Here is a 23933-nt window from a genome sequence, read left to right as displayed (position 1 = left end):
AGTACCGAAAAGACGAGAAAGTACTTACGGAATTGAGTTCTTGTGGACTTTCTGAAGCCGGGGAAATTGTTTTTTCGAATCGTGCAACTTATTTGGCCTTTAAGTAGGGTATTTTTCATCATTCATGCATCTCCGTTGCACGATAGCTCGTGCCACCATTGCCGTCGACTACGTGAACCAATTGTTCCGTGCGTTCGGTTATGTAACCCCCTGTCAGTGTAGCAACCACGCGGTAGTTTGACAGGATGACATGTCAAGTTTGCATTGTGAAAATATTCCCAGACATTGAAGACCCACGAGATTTTTTAATTGAACATGGAATCGTGTAGGAAGAAATGGAATGTCCTAAATGTTCTAGTATATGTAAGCTACACATTGCACGGGATGGAAAGTGGCTCTATATGTGTACAAAAGTTTTTTTCTTTTTTTTTTGTTTAAATTCATTTTTCTAAATTTTCCTAACCTAACTGAACCTAACCTAATTTTCGATTAAAAACGTTTTGTGAATAGCTGGTATGGTATTTATAGGTTCATAGGTTTGGAAACACTGCACATCAGCTGACGATACTGCATACCAGCTAACGACAGACAACGTGAGTTAAGATTTGGCCGCCGAATTAGCAACGACAAATAAATAATTATAATGTTAAAAATAACGCTTTTTTCATGGAAAAAAAATTGATCCCAACTTGAAAAATGTTCCGCTATGCATATGAGGTAAGTAGAAATGATTTTTATTTGAAAATAAAAGAGTTAAATGTGTCTCCGGCATATCTAACTGGTGCCGTATTGTCTTGACTCTCCCATTTATTCATTGTATGAAAGATGTATGTGACAGTCTCATACCAATACGAAGTAAAATACATTTTGTATATTGGTATTGGTTTCGTTGGGTGTGAAAATACAATCTGAAGTTAAATAGGTAGCCTACTATGTAGTAATGGGAGAACTTTGCTTTTTCCATTTCACTTCAACGAACTACTTTGTCAAGTAACAAAACAGTGAAATACTTACCACCTATCTCCACTGCAATTGATTCAGTCAAAAGAACGGATGGCATTCTCTCCTCTTTACAAAAAGGTACTTAAATTTCAAATTCCTATTCTGGCTTTTGGAAATTATATGACTAAAGACGCGGTAACGTGTTTCACATGTCATTCTATAGTGGTTATGTTCGAAAAGTCTCTCCAACGTCCAACACAATCAATACAATGCGCTACATTTTGATAGAAAGTAAAACGCGATTACAAGAACTAAATGATCGCAGGAACAAAAAGGAACAGATTATGCAGACAACTATACCTCTTTGAAGACAAATATCACGTTCATGGAAAAAGCATACTTCGAATGTAATGTAGGCGCAATCGAGCGAGCAGCATGAAGGCCGCGAAGTTGTATAAAGAAACAAACTGCCGGAGTGCTAATGGATCAAGGTACAGCAGGGTGCGAAATTCCGGGGGAGGAACGGGGGGAATTCCCCACTACCAACGTTTTTGTCCTGAAACCCCCCCCCCCAACCACCAAATCTTTTCCGAGGAGGGAGAATTTTTGTTCGGTATATATTAAGAATACCGGAAGTATCTCCGATTACTTTAAAATTCGGCATACTCACTAATTTTGGCCTCGTAATCACGAATCTGCAGTTAAAAATTGGCGGTCACGTCTAGAAATTGCGAAATAAGCTTGTCAATTACCGCTATGCAATAACATGGAAACCATGTTTCTCGCATGTGAGAAAATGGCGTCTTGCGTAAAGTTGAAAAATATGTTTACCCCACGAACAATTCACGCAAGGTTAGGTTAGGTTTGGCAAACATAGTAAAAATTAAGGGTGATCGTAAATATAGTTTTGAAACGCTTATCATTGCAAAAAAATGGATGGTGTTTACTCCGTTCACGGACCCACTTTTTTCAACTTATTTCGCAATTTCTAGACGTGACAGCCAAATTTTAACTGCAGATTCGTGATCACGAGGTCAAAATTAGTGAGTATGCCGAATTTTAAAGCAATTGAAGATACTTCCGGTATTCTTAATTTGCTCCTTTTGTTCTAACAACAAACATAAACAATTAGTTTGGGAGTGTAATATACTTTAATGGAATAATATCGAAAACATACACAAAGAAAGGACAACAAAAATCCTCATCTCTAAGGACACTGAACCCAGCAATCCCCTGAATACAGAAATTATAGTCTGACTCGTTATTTCTTCTCCATTTCTCATCTCCTTTCGTCAGCTACCACAAAGAATATAAATGTACAGTGACGTGCAATGAAGTGTAGGTAGTCAATCTCACATTTCTAATTATTTTCAAATCATAATATTTATTGTCTTGTTGAAGACACAGTCCATATGCAACACTGTTTTTCACGATCTGCGGGCAAGGATGGAGGGCTACTCTAGCTGGATTTTCCTCCGCCTCACCAGTTCCAGGTATAAACAGCCGACGGAAGGGAAAGAGGAGATTTCTGCCTCTATCTCCCTTGCCCCCTCGCCCCCCCCGGCTGCAATGGTTGAAAGCCCGTGCTCTCAGGTACCCCGGTCTATCTCCTATAGGTACAGATATGGGATTGGTTTCCCCTTGATTCCATTGTAAATCCTCTAAAGAACTCGGGGGGGGGGATGTGCTTTCTGCAGTTCTTATGTTCTCTGTATGTACACCACATTTTTACACGTTGTACAATGTGTATGTACAATATGGGATGTAGTTTTATTATTTATCAAATGGGAACGTATTACGTGCAGACAGAAATGTTATGCTTTCTTTTTTTGCAAATATGGAATATATAATGATTAAATAACAAATATTTGCTCACGCTCACAAATATTCAATCCTTGCCACCTTCCATCACTTTTTCTAGCTGTATAGATTTAATCGCGATACATAGCTGATGAGAAGTCATGAGGAACAATCATAAACAGAGAACTCTGGACTCCCGATTTCACAGTGCCCTCCAGATACACTGGAAGGAAATTATTTGTATTTTTTCTTTTAGCATTGCTCTTCCATCACTTATCCTAACTTCTGTCATGATGATGAACATTGATTAAATTAAACAGGTGAAGGGTGGATACAAAGAAACACTCATGCACAGGCCAGGGCTGTGATGGAGAAATTAGGGAAATCAAGGAATGCAATATCTTTTAAAAAAACGTTAATCATACACAAAGATGGTGTTTCAAAAATTCAATTGAAAATTACCACTGAGGAAAAATGCAGTTTGCTTTACCGATACCCACGTATCCGAATGGTTAGCGCTTTCCTCGTCTTCGTTGTCGACCGACCTCCGTGGGGGAGTGCAAGTGGTCCTATATCGGTGAGCCACATAGTGGTTCGGATCCCACTTTAAACTGTAGGTCCAGTCCCAGACCTGGGCATGGGTGTTCTCTGTGTTTGTCCCTTCATTAATTTTATCGTATCATCTTCGCGATTAACCAAAAGTGACAAAAAATTGACGTTAAGTAACAAAAATCAAATCATTGATTGATTGTTTGATTTAGTTTATTTTGCATCTCTTTCCTGACACTTTTGGCTAATCGCGAAGACGATACGAAAAAATTGATCAAGACACACACACAAAGAACATCCATGGTCAAGCCGGAATTCGAACCCGGGATCTGGGACTTACTAGTCAATTCAATTTCTTTTTGATTTTCGAAAGGGGGTGGGAGTTACGTGTACTTTCTTAGTAGTCATTTCTCATTTTGCAATCTTTTCTTGTCCTTGACGTTCTTTTTTTAGGAATACTGGGCGCTAAAGGAAGGGGGTTGCCCCTTGGGTACCCCACTGATTGCTACGCCAAGTGCCGACGTCACCGCACGTCACTGTAAATATATTAATAAAACACGTAACAGCATTTACTAGTAGATGTGAATTTTATACAGGGTACTCTTCTTAATATCTCTTAATTTGTGTCCTTCTTCCATTAGTGACGCAAATCATTTGGCTTTATCTCTTACATATACGTATAAAAAAATAAGAATAGCTAAATCTACTAACATTTCTATGACACAATGTGAAATGTAACAGAATTTCCTTGCATACAAATAAACATTTCTAGAATCCAGGAATTGTTCCAATGTAATTGATTGATTTATTGATTTAGTTTATTTTACTTCGCGTTTTGTGCCTCTTGGCTAATTTGCGAAGATGGGGATGAGTGATGAAATGATGAAATTGATGAATGGACATTCACAAACAATCAAACCCGACCGGGATTCGAACCCGGGACCCCTGGCGTCGTAGCGCGATGTGCTAACCACTCGGCCACAGGGTCGGGCTGTTCCGATGTAATATTTTACAAGCATGCATGATATGAACTTGACAACCTGCAAGTACTTAAGCGCACAATAAGACTTCATGAAACATGTCGATGGTACATTTTGGTATATTTTTCATTTTACGCAACCAATGTTATTGAATAATTATAATTCGAAAATTATACAATCTAAGAAAAGTAGCAGAGGAAGAACAAAAATCTATGTTCTATCTGTAGTAAATTGGTTGACTGATTGATTTGATTATTTGGTGTTTTAAGTTCACTTTATGCCAGTGGCGGTTCGTGGTGATTCCAAGTGGAGGGGCGATATCTCAAAAAATTTGCTCTTTTGATTTGCTTTATTTTACTTCGCCTTTTGTGCCACATTTAACTAATTTGCGAAGATGGGGATGAGTGATATGATAAAAGTGATGAATGGACACTCACAAGCATCCATGAACAGGCCGGGATTCAAACCCAGGACCCCTGACGTCGTAGCGCGATGTGCTAACCACTCCGCCACGGGGGCCGGCACAAATTTGCTATACTAGTAATGTGAGTTTGAATGATGAATTTCGTATAACAGCCAACGTGATAAGAAATTGATACGTTCGTGTTTACCGAATGTCATGTTTTACACGTTTTAGATTAATATAAATTATTATAATTATTTAACAGTAATGCGAAGAAGATGGAAGAAGAAATAGAATTCTAACAGATTTAGTCGCTTAGCAGAGGGGAAAATTCAGAAGAAGGGATACCTATTAATTTTTCCACAACTTGATAAGCACAATCACGAATATTTACGTGCATTGATCGTGAAAATTTCTAGTAAAAAAGTTACACAGAAAAAGTTTCCTGTCCAACATGAGTAATTGATATGTGAAATAGGGCACCAAAATAAATATCTCACTGCAAAGGTGATATCTGCGTTACCAGAAGCTCTAAAGTAAAAAGTTCAAACTTAGAAATCTTCAGACATGCTTGTAACTGAAATTCATCCTTCTGTCCTTCGACGCGAAATTTGCGAGTGAACTCACGATCTCCCTTCTTGCACACTTGTTCTAGATTCAAATTCGGACTAGGTATTTTGTGTTATTTTTTCATCCAGGCTTCTGGTATAGAAAAACTTCGAACCAACAATTTCTCCACACTGTTCATCGCGACAAATGCACAACTAACTACAGTACACAAGTACCGAGAAAGCTTCACTTTCCCATGGAAAACGAAGAAACAACAAGTGTCAATACTATCGTCTTCCCATCCAGTCGTTTTATTGTTTCGGGGTTGCCAGACAATTTTGCCAAATTTTAAGAAATTTGTAGTTCACAGGTTCCTGTAGCAGCTCTTGGTGAGTTTAGATGACGAGTTTCTAATTTATTTAACATCCGTCTTGAAAAGAAATTGGACACCTTTGTCACATTATCACGATTTTTTTCAAACGTGCTAATCACAACATGTAATTAAATCTACATGATGTACTCCAAATCATTGTAATCCAAATGTACTTTTCACTAAACTCAGAAAAAATACAACGCATATATACGATAATTTTGCGTGTAACAAGAATCTATAGCCGACTTTCGTGGCTAACGTAACGCATTACAAAGCCAGGGCTCCTGGGTTAGAATCGCGGCATGGTTATGAGTGTTCTTTGTAAGTGCCCCTCCATCAATTTCATTATATCATCACTCATCCTCATCATCGTGATTACCGAAAAGTAGCAGAAAGCGACGGCAAATAACAAAAATCAAGCAAGAGGCTGTACTTTTTCAGTTACCGATATTTTCTATCCTCATTGGAAATTGCGTTATTTATTGCTCTACTCTTATGTCATAAGTGAATGAGATTATGGAATACAGAATGATTTTTTTTCAACGGTTGGTAATTTTCTATATGTTAATTTCATTGCTTCTGGCAACTCTTCATTGTTTACCGTTCTCCGGAGAGGGGGCCAGTTTCGCCTAGGGGGTGGGTTTCGGACGACAAACCCTCCTCCGTCCTCCCAGCCACAGATCCCGTGAATGTTATTCTCCCAGTTCCCTCGCCTCTTACCCCTCGCGACAGCGCCTGAGAATGTTCTACGTCTCGTAAAGTGGGAGGACGGCGCCCCGCCACATTTCTCTCCAAGTTGCGTATTCCCCCGCACGGTGGTGTGCAAACTTCGCAATTGTCGTGGAAGAATGAATACAAACCGACTAACCAACGATCTATAAGCAATGGAATATTTGCAATTCAGACAATGTAAAAGCTAATATATAAATGTTAATGTAATGTTTGTTCACTTGTGGTTACAAACGGCAGTGCGGCGTCCGTATCGTCCTTATGTGCGGCCGCCTCCGCTTTATGCACAAAAAAGGCAATCTGGACTGGACCTAATGTTTTTTTTTTTTTAAAAAAAGAGAGGTCCGAACCACTACGTGGCTCCACCGGGTATTGAACCCGGGACCCCTTGATTAGAAGGCAGCGACGCTACCACTGCGCCATCGGGGAGGCTCTGTAGTAAATTGGGCATGATATACTAATATGATACAACATATTGATTTCGATATACCTCTGGGGTGGCTTTTTCAAAATTTATCGCTTTTTAACATAGAAACAAACTTCTAACCTGAAAACAACTACCTCTTCCCTTGTTACCTTCTCCTGGTTTTAGCAAGTTGGAAAGAGCTTTAACCGTCGCAAGGACTGATACTTATTGGAACCCCCATGGCGCTTATCTGTTGGCACAACATGCCTTCCTGCCAAGTTTTATAGTGGGGTGTAATGAAGGTGAAAATTGCCCCTTTCATCTTTAAGTGGGCAAAGGTTCCGCCTAACTGTTAAGACCCTTTTATGGATGTGACAACTTCGGAACGGATAGTACAATTAATCAGATCATGTGAAGGAGCATTGAAATAACTTGTCTTGTTATTATCTGCTACATTTTGTCGGATAAACTTGGACCTCTTTTATACATGTTCTGCATTTGAGTCATTCCATGTCAAATCATCCAGAATTTTGTGAAAATGTCACCCACCATCCCCGATTTTGATGAAATTTGGTATGCTTATAGAACTTTTGATGCTGATTACGAAAATGACAACTTTTTTAAAAAAATTGGTCAAGGGGATCAGAAGTTACGCGCTTTTTAAGATCTCCGTGTACGCCACATGTGGCTCCACTTTGAATGACACGCATTAGGTTATAAGCGATCGTATCTTCCCTCGGGTTTGCCGTAGAAACTTCAAGTTTTGTTTTCTTTTGTTCAGAATAGTATAAACTTTCATTTAAATAACGTTTCAGACGAATGCATTAATAAACATGTATTTTTATATATAGTTTTATGTATTTTTTTAGAAAAATGAATGACTAATTTCAAAAGCGAATTTCATGCAATACCCCCTTTCAATTTCCCCCCAATTTTATATGTAGATAGCTCAGTGTGTACTAATTCCTGATGGAAAAATTGGGATTTTATATGTAGGTACCTAAGTGTGTACTAATGCCTGATGGAAAAATTGGGATGGGCGGTTCAGAGACAGGGTGATAAAAATATCATTTGCATAAAATGACATTAAAAGTAAATCTTATTAAAAATGCTTATGTATTTAGCACAAAGCCTGAATTACAATATGTTTCAAGCTACAATATTCAAAATTTATGTTCACTATGTGTGAATGTAAGCATAGGCGTAACCTGGCGGGGGCAAAAGCACTTGCTCCCTCCCAAATTTATAGATTAATTAAAATTTACAAGTTAAATATATTTTGTGATCCTCCTGGCACTTGAGGAACAAACGAATAAAGAGTAATAATTGTGGTTTTTCAAATGTATTTATCAAATAATCCTGGACACTATTTTTATGCGATTGAAAACTTTGTGATTATCTCAACCCAAATATAGTTTCCAAGTGACACCAATTAAAATAGTACCTAAAATTTGTACTCTATGCATTGCCAAAATTTCATGTACCATAAATTGTGCCGTTCACATTTTGGATGGATATTTTGACCATTTCAAACACACTAAAGTATTTGACTTATCACTAAGTACATATGTACTTCCATTTGTGTTGTTAATGTCCACTGGACACAGTATACTTTTTGGCCAGTAGTAGGAAGTTGGTGGACCAAGTGGATGCAAGAATTTAATAGCTGCATCTCCATTTTCACGTGGAATTTTGAAGCAATCCAACAAACAAGTTTGAGTCACGTACACACACGCTACTACATAACTGTTTACAGTTGGAATTCGGAAAGCCCTTCTTCACAAAAGTCAAACCATACAGTTATACAAAACATATTCCACATCAGCACTTACTATTTTTGCTCTGACTGTTAAACAACTAGTGTTTCGAAGTAACTAGTTACAAAGTTACAAGTAACAGTTACTTTTTATTTAGGAATTCTAAGTAACTATAGCTACTTTTAAAAGTAAGTACCTGTAACGTTAATAACGGTAACAGAGTTACTTTTTGCAGTAGGGAAATAGCTAAATTGGACAATTCTGTTCCAGACTATAAAAATAAAATATGTACCTTCTCCGGATGCTACTTGAAAGGATTTTCTTGGAATTGCTGGCAAGGAAGCTATGCTTTGTTGCATGCTAAATTTAGAACATCCACGCTTTACTGTAATTCATTTCTAATTGTATGTGAAAACTCCATTTTTTTGGTAGACTGCTGCGTTCGTTTGGAATGTGGTTGTCGAGTTAGGAAAAAGTCATTGTCGAGGGAGTGGATCTTTGGATCTTGTTAAACTTGGAATGGAGGAGAAAGAAATAGGTGCAAGTGGAATCAATGACACTATATTCAAAATACTGTGGTCAGCATACAAATGATTTTTTAATTATAATCGTTCAAGCAAAGCTGACTGTGTTTTCCATAATTTATTAGCAGTAATAATGTAAATGTATGAATGCATATTATGTACTAGAAACATAAGTAAAACACGGAAGTCTTCATAATCATTGATTGTGTGTAACTTTTGCACAAATGAATGATCATTAACAGTACGTTACTGCTGCAGTAACTGTAAAAGAAACTCAGTTACTTTCAAAGTATCAGTAACAATAACTTAGTAACTTTTTAAATGAGTGACTGTAACTCAGATACTTGTAAAAAGTACAAGTAACTTACGGAACCTGTAAGTTCAAAATAGTGCATACTTCATATTACGTATCCCATGAAGAGTAGCCAAAAAGTAACTTCCATATTGAGATAAAATGCACAAAAAGAATATTCTCGAAGATAAATTTGCTAAACTTGGGAATGTTAATAATGATTATATATATAATTATATAATATATATATATATTTTAAAAAATAAGACAGTTGAAACTCTGAAAGAACCAAATACGCGGGAAAATGTAAAATCTAGGAAAATTTGTAAACAATTTGCTATGTTGGGACCACCAAAATTGAATGCAAAATGAAGGAAAATGTAAAATCGAGGAACTTAAATCGGGGTTCCACTGTAATTTATACTTGCAAATTTAATATTAATCTGTAAGTTTGGGAGAAGGCAAGTGCTTCCCTTTGTTAAAATTAATCTATAAATTTGGGAGAGGGCAGATGCTTCCCTTTGCCCCCGCCAAGTTACACCTATGCTTACATTCACACATAGTGAACATAAATTTTGAATATTTTAGCTTGAAACATATTGTACTTCACGCTTTGTGCTAAATACATAAGTATTTTTAATAAGATTTACTTTTAATGTAATTTTATGCAAATGATTTTTTATCACCCTGTCTCTGAACTGCCCATCCCAATTTTTCCATCAGGCATTAGTACACACTCTGAGCTATCTACGTATAAAATTGGGGGGGGGGGAAATTGAAAGGGGGTATTGCATGAAATTCGCTCTTGAAATTAGTCATTTGTTTTTCTAAAAAATACATAAAACTATACAGGGTGATTGATAATTCGACCTATTCCTGGAAATGGGTAATACTAGAGCACATTTGCAACAAATTTGACCCAATGCACCGGGGGTCGGAAATCAATGGGTTTCGAGTTATTGCAGTTTGTAGATTTTCGTGACAAATTCCGACTTGCGACCAAAAAACTACTAATTGTGAAAAAACTACTACACGCTGGACACTTAATCGACACGTTGCTAACAGCTGACGAATGAGTGACTACTGGGGAAAAAATTCATGCCCAAAATTCCCATACCCACAGAAAGAAACAATCATTGGTGCACACGTCATGAAGAAATTTGGAAATTATCGTTTAAATCGAAGAGGATTACTCAAAAAATTGGTAACACACTTGGCGTAAAAAATACGGAAAAAACTTCCTCGTTTCATAAGCTCTCCAAAAAGATAAAAATGTTGTCAACTGACACACGGGTTGGGGGAAAAATCTGAATAAAAAGCGGAGAAGGCGCGTTGTAGACCTCTTTGTAAAGTGAAAAGAAGTTGTCGGTTGTGAGAAATAAAGTAACTAACGAAAATGAATGAAATAATAATGTTATTTACCATTCACATGATTCCAGGTTGTCAGAATTAACTATTATAAAAACTACAAATCCTGTTAAAATTGCCTCCCCCGGTTACGTATGCAAGCACACAGCCTGCGACCTACTTCAGACACAGTCACTCGCGTTGACACTCTGTCTCTTATGTATTGGGCGGCTGTCACAATTATCTCTCTCAACTCTTCTTGGGAATCCACTGGTGTACTGTAGACTAACTCCTTCATGTGACCCCAAATGCAAAAGTCGCATGGCGTCAAATCCGGACTCCTCGCCGGCCAGGGAAGTGAACTGGGCAGCCATCATGTTGGTTAATCATACCCCTTCTTGTGGCGAGCTACAAATCCTCCAGCAGCGTCGTCAATTCTTCCGTTAGGAAGTTTTCGCAGGTAATGCCGTTTAGGTTTTGTGGCAGAAAGAATGGCCCGATCACATGATTGTGGATGATTCCCATCCACACATTTAGTGAGAATTTTTTCTGGTGAGCATTTTCTTTAGATTTTCTTGGGTTATGACCCTTAGGGGCCCAAAAATGCGCATTATGAAAATTCGTAAAACCATCGCGGTCGAATTCCGATTCGTCCGTCCACAGAATTCTTGTCAGGTGATGGGGGTCTTCAGTGTCGGTATGTAGTAAAAATCGACAAAAATCCATCCTTCTGACAGGATATCCCTCCTCAATAGCATGCGACTTTTACATTTGGGGTCACATGAAAGAGTTAGTTTACAGTATACCAGTGGATTCCCAAGAAGAGTTGAGAGAGAGAATTGAGACATAAGAGACAGATTGTCAACGCGAGTGATTGTGTCTGATGTACGCCGCAGGATTTGTAGTTTTTGTAATAGTTAATTCTTACAACCTGGAATCATGTGAATGGTAAATAACATTATTATTTCATTCATTTTCGTTAGTTACTTTATTTCTCACAACCGACAACTTCTTTTCACTTTACAAAGATGTGTACAACGCGGCTTCTCCGCTTTTTATTCAGATTTTTCCCCCAACCCGTGTGTCAGTTGACAACATTTTTATCTTTTTGGAGAGCTTATGAAACGAGGAAGTTTTTTCCGTAATTTTTACGCCAAGTGTGTTACCAATTTTTTGAGTAATCCTCTTCGATTTAAACAATAATTTCCAAATTTCTTCATGACGTGTGCACCACTGACTGTTTCTTTCTGTGGGTATGGGAATTTTGGGCATGAATTTTTTCCCCAGTAGTCACTCATTCGTCAGCTGTTAGCAATGTGTCGATTAAGTGTCCAGTGACATATTCCGACTTGCGACCAAAAAACTACTAATTGTGAAAAAACTACTACACACTGGACTCCAGTGTGTAGTAGTTTTTTCACAATTAGTAGTTTTTTGGTCGCAAGTCGGAATATGTCACGAAAATCTACAAACTGTAATAACTCGAAACCCATTGATTTCCGACCCCTGGTGCATAGGGTCAAATTTGTTGCAAATGTGCTCTAGTATTACCCATTTCCAGGAATAGGTCGAATTACCAATCACCCTGTATATATAAATACATGTTTATTGATGCATTCATCTGAAACGTTATTTAAATGAAAGCTTATACTATTCTGAACAAAAGAAAACAAACTTAAAGTTTCTACGGCAAACCCGAGGGAAGATACGATCGATCGTTTTATAACCTAATGCGTGTCATTCAAAGTGGAGCCGCATGTGGTGTACACGGAGATCTTAAAAAGCGCGTAACTTCTGATCCCCTTGACCAATTTTTAAAAAGTTGTCGTTTTCGTAATCAGCATCAAAAGTTCTATAAGTATACCGAATTTCATCAAAATCGGGGATGGTGGGTGACATGGCCTGTATGAATTGACGTGGAGTGACCCATTTGGAATGTATGAAAGAGACCGAAAGTTGGTACGACAAAATATCGTACTAAGACATACGACAAATACGAGGAAAATTGATTTTTGTCTCTATCTATGGCATTACCGCTGTTTTGGCGTTTTTTTAAAAAAAATCCACATTATGCACTGGTAGGCAGGCTAATCGGAACTGGGCCTACAGTTTAAAAGTGGGATCCGAACCGGATATCTAACCCAAGCCCCCTATAAGGTGACGACCATGGGCGTCCGGAAGGGGGGGCAAGGGGGGGCCGTGGCCCTCCCCTGGAAAATGAAAGTCAACCAAAAATTATATATTTTTCGCATATAATTTAATTTTAGCTGCAATAATGTATGTTAATTATTGCACGAATATGATACATTCAAATTTAAGCAATGTTTTTTGAGGGAAGAACACTATTATTGGAGAAAATATGCCTTCCTTGCCTCCCCCTGGAAAAAAAATACCTTCGTTGCCCCTCCCTGGAAAAAATCCTGCGGACGTCCATGGTGACGACGTTACCACTACGACATCGGGGAGGCGTATGAAAGCCTCAGAAAAGTATTTGACTGTTAAGAGAATAATCGTGAATGTTGTTATTTTTTTCTGACAGAGTAGTAACACTTGCAATGAAGGAGCCTCGGGTTCGATTCCCTGTGGAAGCTCGGATGATTTGAATTCTACTTTGAACAGTGGGACCAGTTCATATTAGTTTATCTCAGTAAAATTCGGTGGACTGAAAATATAAATTTCAGTTGTTGCCGATCACAAAAATCCCAAGTAGATCTTGTCACATTACCTACACATTTAACATTTGTAAGCCCATAGTGTAATATTGCTCATGAATGACGGATGGAGACTCAACAGACAGGTGACTCTGGAAGGTTCTGCCATTGGCTGGGCTTCTGCGCTGGTCGAGCGAGAAGTTTACCGTGGCAGATCCTTGCCGACTACGAGAGACTTCTGACGAACTGGACACTGGCTGGACAGGCTGAGTATATTGCATTGCAGTCTATCGCCCTTTATAGGCCCTCATGGCCGGGTGTAATTTACCTAAGGTCCATTGATTTATTTTGAGTTCTTAAAAGTGCAAGAAAAGGAAATTGTTTTAGTTTAGATTTTTTTAGGTGGATTGCTCCGGGTCATGTTGGCTGTGGGGGGTTTTGGGCTGGGTTGCGATTTGCTCTGACTCATGTAGCCTTTACTTACTGACTGCTGACTATCAAATGGGACAAATTAAACTAGGTTAACTGGGAGATAATCCATAGACATTTCTGTTGAATTAATTGTATTTGGAAAGTATAAGTACTAATATGTTTTGTAATAAATATTGGGTTAACGAATATTAAGTTCCAATTGTATACTTTAAGTACCTAATATATGATCATCCACTGCGCCGATAAGACAATCCTCGTCTCATTTCTTTAGTATTAAAGGGGAAACAAGAGACGTAGAGGATTATACATTGTAACAAAGAAACAAGGCAAGTAGCATTGTTTCATTATAAATAATATAAAGGAAAGCTATTGTATTTGCATCGCACCATGTCAAGAAGCCATCCATGTAAATTGATGCGCTACACGGAGATTAGCACACAAAGGCTCCAGATCAGAAAGAACTATCACACTGTGGTTTAGAAGTCAGGTAACCAGATCTGTGCTGTCTATCGAACGAGCTGTTTCTAATGACTTCTTGCTTATTGTCCAATCAAGCAAAGGAAATGCTTCGATTTATTTGACAATTGGAAGATATTTATTTAAATTCATTTCCTGTTTTACGAATGGACTATGTGGAATGCCATATCACCATCTTGCTGCACCGACAACAGATTCAGTACATTTTCCACCCTTTTATGCATAAACGCTCAAACAGAGAAGAAGCCACTCATGCTTCCACCAGAGCTCAACTCTATAGTTTAGCTGTTAAAAATGCCTTTGTTTAAGCATTCAGAATGAATTCCTGTGTCTTGAGATAGGAAACAAGTTCCTCTGAATATGTGTGCTTTCCAACTCGACAACAGCTCAGGTGAATGATACAGCGATTCTTGGAAAAGTCCCTCCTCAGCATTCCAGTTTAATCTTATCAAAATATGTGCGTCTGAAAATCCCAGGTACCAAGCTAGACTGACATTGCAAATCACCTATTTCTTCTAACCAGAAAGGTATTTTGTCCTGGGCTTGAGCTGTCTGGCATCAAGATGAATCTCCTAGTAAAGAAGGTAGGGCCCATGGCCCGAACCCATGGAAGGGGCCATTGGGGTCACGGGCCCTCCCCTTCGAACTATGAAATATTATATTTTTACCCTATAAAAAAATACGAAAATGACATCTACGATTTCGAAATTTGTAAAAATTTTAATTTTGCCCTTGCATAAATGAGTATGTATTCCGTCATCTATTTCATATCATCGCTCATCATGATCGTCACAATTAGACAAACTTGGAAGAAAAAGCAACGCAAAATAAAATAATTCAATGACCCTTACAGCATGCTTGTTCTCTTTGTTACACATTTTCGGATCTAACACCCTCCTCCTTTAAACAATCCTAGTTTCGTGTCTTATCAAACTGAAAATACAAGATGAAGATAAAGCACAAATATAAACTAATATAAATAAGAATACCACTGATAATTACGAAATGCTCCGTCTACCAAATACGGTCGTAGTCGCGGCGAGAAAAGGTAAATCGGTGAATGTTCATAACAGGTTGTCGCTGCGGTGATAATAAATAGAAATTTCATGATAGGTTGTCGATAGGGTAAGCAAAAATAGGAAAAGTATGTCAACTCAATTTTTTTCACTGAATATTGTTGTACAAGGTATCAAGTATCTACCATGTAAATGACAGTTCGTTCCGTTTTGTAATTGTGGCGAGAACATGATATTGCGTCGAGAACTTTACGCTAAATCGGTGAATGTTCATAACAGGTTGTGGCTGGGGTGATAAAAAAAATAGAAAAAACTCCTAAAAAAAATAGGAAAACAAGTGTCACCTCTACCTTTTCCAATGACCATTGTTGTTAAAGGTATCAAGTATCTACCACGTAAATAACAGTTCGCCCCGTCTTCCGATTCGGGAGAAAATGATGTAATTTCTCAATGTAAATCGTTGAACAGGTTGTGTACTCTTGGCAACTTTGAGCGCGCCGATGCCCTGCAGCGTTTTCCTCGATGTCGATGGATCTGGATGTCGTTCAAGTATAGAACGTTTTCACTTCAACGATCTACTTTGTCAAGTAACAAAACAGGCAAAATACTTACCCTCTATCACCACTTCAAATGAATCATTCCAAATAACTAATGGCATTCTCTCTTCTTTACAAAAGGTACTAAAATTACAAATTCCTGTTCTGGCTTTTGGAAATTATATGACCATTATCTTCTCTGTGATATGACTGAAGACGTGGTAACAAGGCATCTAGACGCGGTAACGTGTTTCACTTGTCATTCAATAGTGGTTATGTTCGAAACGTCTCTCCAACGTCCAACACAATCAATATAATGCGCTACATTTTGATAGAAAGTAAAACGCGATTACAAGAACTAAATGATCGCAGGCACTAAAAGGAACAGATTATGCAGACAACTATACCTCTTTGAAGACTAATATCACGTTCATGGAAAAAGCATACTTCAAATGTAATGTAAGCTTCCCGGAAATGATGTCAGAATCGCAGTTCTAAAGTGGAAATTAACTAGCAATCGAGCGGTCAGCATGCATGCCGCGAAGTTGTATAAAGAAACAAACTGCCGGAGTGCTAATGGATCAAGGTACAGCGGGGTGCGAAATTCCGGGGAAGGAACGGGGGGAATTCCCCTCTACCAACGTTTTTGTCCTGAAATCCCCCCCAACCACCAAATTTTTCCGAGGAGGGAGAATTTTTGTTCGGTATATATTAAGAATACCGGAAGTATCTCCGATTACTTTAAAATTCGGCATACTCACTAATTTTGGCCTCGTAATCACGAATCTGCAGTTAAAAATTGGCGGTCACGTCTAGAAATTGCGAAATAAGCTTGTCAATAACAGCTATGCAATAACATGGAAACCATGTTTCTCGCATGTGAGAAAATGGCGTCTTGCGTAAAGTTGAAAAATATGTTTACCCCACGAACAATTCACGCAAGGTTAGATTAGGTTTGGCAAACATAGTAAAAATTAAAGGTGATCGTAAACATAGTTTTGAAACGCTTATCATTGCAAAAAAATGGATGGTGTTTACTCCGTTCACGGACCCACTTTTTTCGACTTATTTCGCAATTTCTAGACGTGACAGCCAAATTTTAACTGCAGATTCGTTATTACGAGGTCAAAATTAGTGAGTATGTCGAATTTTAAAGCAATTGAAGATACTTCCGGTATTCTTAATTTGCTCCTTTTGTTCTAACAACAAACATAAACAATTAGTTTGGGAGTCGAATATACTTTACTGGAATAATATCGAAAACATACACAAAGAACGGACAACAAAAGTCCTCGTCTCTAAGGACACTGAAACCAGAAATCCCCTGAATACAGAAATTAGTCTGACTTGTTATTTCTTCTCCATTTCTCATCTCCTCATCTCGTCAGCTACCACAAAGAATATAAATGTACAGTGACGTGCAATGAAGTGTAGCTAGTCAATCTCACATTTCTAATTATTTTCAAATCACAATATTTATTGTCTTGTTGAAGACACAGTCCACATGCAACACTATTTTTCACAATCTGCGGGCAAGGCTGGAAGGCTACTCTAGCTGGCTTTTCCTCCGCCTCACCAGTTCCAGGTATAAACAGCCGACGGAAGGGAAAGAGGAGATTTCTGCCTCTATCTCCCTTGCCCCCTCGCCCCCCACACGGCTGCAATGGTTGAAAGCCCGTGCTCTCAGGTACCCCGGTCTATCTCCTATAGGAACAGATAAGGGATTGGTTTTCCCTTGATTCCATTGTAAATCCCCTAAGGAACTCGGGGGGGGGATTTCTGCAGTACTTATGTTCTCTGTATTTACACCACAACCTTTTACACGTTGTAAAATGTGTATGTACAATATGGGATGTAGTTTTATTATTTATGAAATGGGAACGTATTATGTGCAGACAGAAATGTTACGCTTTCTTTTTTTTTTCAAAATGGAATATATAATGATTAAATAACAAATATTTGCTCACGCTCTCTCTCTCTCTCTCTCTCTCTCTCTCTCTGTCTCGCTCTCGTTTTAGTAGTGTTTTATTTAAATATACTAATCTCTTGGCCTCCAATGAAAACAATTAGGTAAGCTAAACAGTCATAGATACGGATGTATTTGTTTGGGCAAGAGAACGTGCGTTCTTATTGTTGTTGTTGTTTGGTTCATTTTACTTCGCTTTTCTGACGCTTTTGGTTGTCGCGAAAATGAGGTTGAGAGTGATATATGATGGAATTTATGTAGAGAGCTCACAAAGAACAATCCAGGTCTGGATTCGAACCCGTGACGAGCGCGTATTCTTATTCATATGAAGTGAGTAACGAAATAATGTGGAATGAAAAATTTATTCCAGAACTCAAAACGCCAATTGAATATTAATGAAGAAACTACAAAAAGGTGTGTATTGTTACCTGTTTATCAATCTTTGCCATCTCCCATCACTTTTTCTAGCTGTATAGATTTAATCGCGATAAGTAGCTAATGAGAAGTCATGAGGGACAATCATAAACAGAGAACTCTGGACTCCCGATTTCACAGTGCCCTGCAGATACACTGGGAGGAAATTATTTGTATTTTTTCTTTTAGCATTGCTCTTCCATCACTTATCCTAACTTCTGTCATGATGATGAACATTGATTAAATTAAACAGGTGAAGGGCGGATACAAATAAACACTCATGCACAGGCCAGGGTTCGAAGATCGCGAGATGGAGAAATTAGGGAAATCAAGGAATGCAATATTTTTGAAAAAACGTTAATCATACACAAAGATGATGTTTCAAAAATCCAATTGAAAATTACCACTGAGGAAAAATGCAGTTTGCTTTACCAATACCCACGTATCCGAATGGTTAGCGCTTTCCTTCCGTCTTTGTTGTCGGCCGACCTCCGTGGGGGAGTGCAAGTGGTCCTAATATATTTTGGTAAGTCACATAGTGGTTCGGATCCCACTTTAAACTGTAGGTTCAGTCCCGATTAGCCTTTCTGTGCATAATGTGGACTTAAAACACAAAATCAACCAACCATGGGGGAGTGGTTATCACAGCGTGCTACGACACAGGAGTTCCGGGTTCGAACCCCGACCTGTTCTTTGTGTTTGTCCCTTCATTAATTTTATTGTATCATCTTCGCGATTAACCAAATGTGACAAAAAATGGACGTTAAGTAACAAAAATCAAACCAAATCATTGATTAATTGCTTGATTTAGTTTATTTTGCATCTCTTTCCTGCCACTTTTGGCTAATCGCGAAGACGAACGAAAAAATTGATCAAGGCACACACACTAAGAACACCCATGGTCAAGCCGGGATTCGAACCCGGGATCTGGGACTTACTAGTCAAATCAATTTCTTTTTGATTTTCGAAAGGGGGTGGAAGTTACTTTTTTTAGTAGTCATTTCTCATTTTGCAATCCTTTCTTGTCTTTGACGTTCTTTTTTAGGAATACTGGGCGCTAAAGGCGCTAAATACTGATTGCTACGCCAAGTGTCGACGTCACCGCACGTCACTGTTAATGTATTAATAGAACACGTAACAGCATTTACTAGTAGATGTGAATTTTATACATGGTACTATTATCTTCTTAATCTCTCTTAATTTGTGCCCCTCTCCCATTAGTGACGCAAATCATTGTTTATAACATTAGTACCACATTCAAATCTTCCATTTCATTATTTAATAGTAGACACATTGGCATGTAGCATTGGCATACAGTGTGTGTGTGCACTGGGGTACGCAGGATTTTATTTCGGAGGGTACTGGAATTTAAAAGATGGATATTACATAGCCGAGTTATATTTCGTAACCGCAATTAACTTCGATTTAAAAGTTGTTCGAAGACAAAAATGGGAATAGGGGGTAATTGGTACTTTGGTTTTCCTGAGTTTTGAATTGTTTTCATTTGAAAATTTTGATTTTCATAAATTTCGGGAGGGCTGTAGCCCCATCAGCCCCTCCTCTGCGTACGCCAATGTGTGTGTGTGTGTCCGCTCCCCCCACTAATCTGCAGTGATTTCGCACCCTGTTGTACAGTTTACAGTACTCCGGCAGTTTGGTTCATTATACATCGAATTTGCAAAATATACAATTCAACCTACATGTTGCGATTGCGAGCCATAATTTCGATACCTTCCTGTAATATAGTTTTCATTCTTATTAAATGAAGTCTGTACGTAAGTCCCACTGGTTCAGGCTATCAAGGGCTGTTGCGTCACGAGTTATTATTATTAATGAAGATGAAAAAAACGTCTAACCTCGTTACGAAATATAAGTGTACCAGCATGTACTGCATAAAACACGTCGTATTACTATACCCGTTGACACTGTACAGCATGACATAAACATTACCACTGAATATTTGTTTATGTTCACTTATGCTCGGATGGGCTAATCGGCACTAGACCTGGATAGGTACCACTGTGTAATTTGCCTTCACCGGAGATCGAACCTGGGACCCACATACAAAAATCACTTTGGACCAAACGTTTGCTCTGAATTGTTGTTACCGCAGCATATGCGTCAGTAATCTGGAATCCAATGTCCACAAATGGTATCCACTATTACGAAACGACTTTTGGATGAAGCATGATGTAAATATTTGTTCCAATAGTAGTGCGCTGCAAATTTCACGCTTTTAATAACAACCTCCATTCTCTATGGAAATTTAATAGTGGCAACACTGCTGTATATACGCCATGAAACAGAACCGGTGGTTCTCACTTATACCACATGTTAGTTTGATACCTACCAGTAAATGGACTCTTCCTTCCACCACTCAAATAGACTTAATTCATAATCTAGAACGCATTCAGCCCAAGTTTCTTAGATATCTTAAATTCAAAGCGTGTGGAGAATATCCAACATTCGATTCATACGATAATCTAGTCTCAGAGACCAACTTCAGCAAACTAGCACTCCCGACGACAAGTAAATGACCTGCTCTTTCTGTATAAAGTAATTAACGGTATAATAGACTATTCCAACTTATTATCAGCCGTATCATTTAATGTTCCCAGTTTCAAAACACGTCCCAAGCACAAAATCTTTCATTGCCAGAGAGCAAAAATATCAATTCTTTCTACCTCTCAGGTGTGGAGAGTGTGCAACTCTTTCAACACAATTTCATGTGTAAATAACACAATTGCTATTTTTGCAATGAGTTTATACAATTTAAAAAATACTATTACTGGAACACTGAATCGATTGTAGTAATATTATGTAATTAGAGCACTATAATTTGGCTCAGCCTGTTGAGCTCTATCAATAAATAAATATTAATAGAGCAGAGAAGGAAGTTGCAATTACAACATGGTCTAGTCGCCAAAATCAGTCAGCCAGTTAGCCTAGCAGCCATCATTTCGAGCCTAGTAGGCAATCCAGCGACAGCAAGGAATTGAATTAAATCGCGATTCTCTTGACTTAAATTTAAATCATTTTTATAGGCAAAATTAGCAAACATTTTGTGTAGAAAAATATACAAAATACTTGGTTTGAGTTGGTGTTTTAAGTCCACTTTATGCACAGTAAGGCTAATCGGGACTGGACCTACAGTTTAAAGTGGGATCCGAACCACTTGTGCCTCCACCGGGTATCGAACCCGGGACCCCTTGATTACAAGGCAATGACGCTACCACTGCGCCATGGGGGAGGCCCTATACAAAATACTAATCGTGTTAAACTATAAATAGTGTCATTATCATTAAACTGTAAATAAATATGGTAGCTGATATTTTTGCAAACTATCATTAAAAAAACTGCGAAAATTCAGCTACAAAGATCTTAAAAAATATTTTAAGTTACAATTATAGAGTACATACAGAATGTTTTATTTTCACTGGAAGAAAAGTTACTATACTTTCATTTACACACTCAACAAACATTTCCACAGTAGGCTCATATACTCGTATGTAGTCTCAGAAACAGAAAAATGTAGCTAGCTATATATCAAACTGTTCAAATATTTTACAGAAGTGTTTAATAGACGGTGGTGTTTAATAGGTGGCAACTTCGGAGGGGGGGGGGTCAAGGCGTTTTCTGCCCCCACAATATTAGAAGAAGTGGCCTCGACTCCCCTATAATTAAAAAGGAGGGGCCTCGCCCCCAAATATTTAAAAATCATGGGAGCCCTCCCAACATACAAATACCTATGTAGACAAATATATTATAATAATAAGGTATTCTGTTCAGAAAATTATCGTCAACAATGGATACGCATTTGGAATAAAAACCTCACTTTTAAGAGAGCAGCTGCTATGAGTTGTGTTACCCTCCCCCTCTGAGGCTGAGTGATTGATACAATAATAAGATAATCTGATTTCTTCTGTAAGCCAATACTATAATATATTTCAAGTAAAAGTTACAAATAAATTAAAAATCCTATAACTACACGGAAATTGCTAACGTTTTCAATGCATTACTGTCATACAGAAAAAAAATAATTAAGCGCATTTATTATCGAGCTGCTTAATATGTTAACATGCAGCGTGTATCAAACGCTTTTTACCTCCCCACACCATTAATAATGGCTGACTTGGTTACTCTTGACGCACGCTTCTTCCAAGATGAAAAGGTAAACCTGCAAATATTTGTATTTCGCTGTACATGGGATTTGAGTGTTGTTGCTTACAGCGTTGTTCGTGTGACCCGTATCTTACTCAATATTCTAGGAACAGTTACGCTGTGCCTATCATGTAAAACTACTGAGCAAACAACGTTGCTACTTCATGTGACTTGGGGGCAATAATTAACAAACTTTATTTCGATATACGTATGTGCATGTGTGTAATACAAACAAAAAAATAATGAAAACATTACTACGGGTTTAAAACATTTATAGGTAACACTTTCGTATAGCGGAAACTGATTTCTTAATCTTTACATAAGAAAGAACTTACGCAAATCATTTTCTTTAGCGTTGTTGAAGTTCGGGAATGTAGTTTTGATCCATTTTAATGCGAAATCATGTGTTTATCTGCGAAAATATCTCTGCGACACGTTATTGCTGCTTCCGCCATTTGCTTTCTGCACGTGAGCACAATGTTCCGTGTGTTACATGAGGTAACCGCCAGTAAGTGTTTCAAACTCGCCGTGTTTTCACTATAACATGACTTGTCGAGTATTTTTAATTTTTAAACATTTTTTTAAACTATGCTTGCCTAACCAAACCTAACCTAACCTTACCTTACGGGAAATTATTTGTGGGGCTAACGTCAATGGTTTGTGGGGCTAACGTCAATGGTTTGCGGGATATTAGCATAATTTCAAATCCGGGCACGAAAGTAGTTATTGTTCGGTGAACAAGGTTGCAACACTGCATAAATCGACAAAACACTCGCACAACGCGCGATGAACCAGTACGCTATCGCCATAATGTGTGTTACAGAATCGAAATAACGAAGAACAGTAAGTACTCGTAAATGTAAGATATAGACATTATTCTCGTTAGAAATTCATTATTACACCTAAAGAAATGTTCCGCAATGCAGAATAGTACGCTAGCAATGTGAAAAAGTGCGAAATAAATGATTTATTCGTGTTTCACCTATACGAAAGTAGTATACCCATTTATATACTAACAGTATAAACACAAGTGCGACTAAATCTGCTTGAAATATAAGTTTTGTGAAAAACCCACTTTGTTTTCTCATTTCTTTAGATGGCATCACTGCCTCCTGTGCTTTAAAAGTATCTACTAAACGGTTGGATGATTTAGAAGAGGACAGCTTATCAATGTTTTAAATGTATATATCGTATTCTCTCTATCCATTTACAACAAAACTGTATAACTTAGCGTGTGCGAGGGAAGGAACTTTGTCCTCTTGAGATACTTTGGGGGCAGAATGTGCTTTGCTCCCTTTCCAAAGAGACACCTTCTGATTGTAGACTTACCAATATTTGCAAGACTAGCTCCTTCCAGGTGAGCAAAAGAATCCAAATGGGCAGACAGCGACTGAAGAGATCTCTGTCTGGCATTATTTGTTTCATTTCTTCTGTTGCTACTTCCCGCTTCGGCCATTATATCTTCAGATCACAGTCTTCACTCAACAAATGCTAAAACTTACAGGCGCATTGTCCAAATGAGTCATTTAGTGCCACCAAAGTTAGGATATGAATCGATTAAAAAAATAAAATTAAAAATGCCTAATGTTATCACCCATAAATTCAGCCGCACTTAATATATTGAAAGTA

The 23933-nt window shown here is 38.0% G+C and overlaps 1 protein-coding gene across 3 annotated transcripts in view; it reads right to left on the bottom strand.

Moving 5' to 3' along the window:
• Window positions 1-23933, bottom strand: part of LOC146004089 (metaxin-2-like) — a 120752-nt gene extending 96819 nt beyond the window's left edge. Inside the window, exon 1 of one of the 3 annotated variants that reach the window (XM_083142718.1) lies at window positions 23634-23933. In XM_083142718.1, coding sequence (XP_082998844.1) covers window positions 23634-23760 — 127 coding nt within the window. In that variant the 5' untranslated portion in view covers window positions 23761-23933. Of the gene's footprint in view, window positions 1-1014; window positions 1251-15839; window positions 15979-23633 lie in introns of those variants that run through there. The other 2 variants (XM_083142721.1, XM_083142720.1) reach the window with 2 other exon arrangements.

Source organism: Lepisma saccharinum, chromosome 21 (genome assembly GCF_977018435.1).
Source record: "Lepisma saccharinum chromosome 21, izLepSacc3.1, whole genome shotgun sequence".
NCBI classification, from domain to species: Eukaryota; Metazoa; Arthropoda; class Insecta; order Zygentoma; family Lepismatidae; genus Lepisma; species Lepisma saccharinum.
The sequence above is the reverse complement of the archived record's forward strand: the minus strand, read 5'-3'. Positions and strand labels throughout refer to the sequence as shown.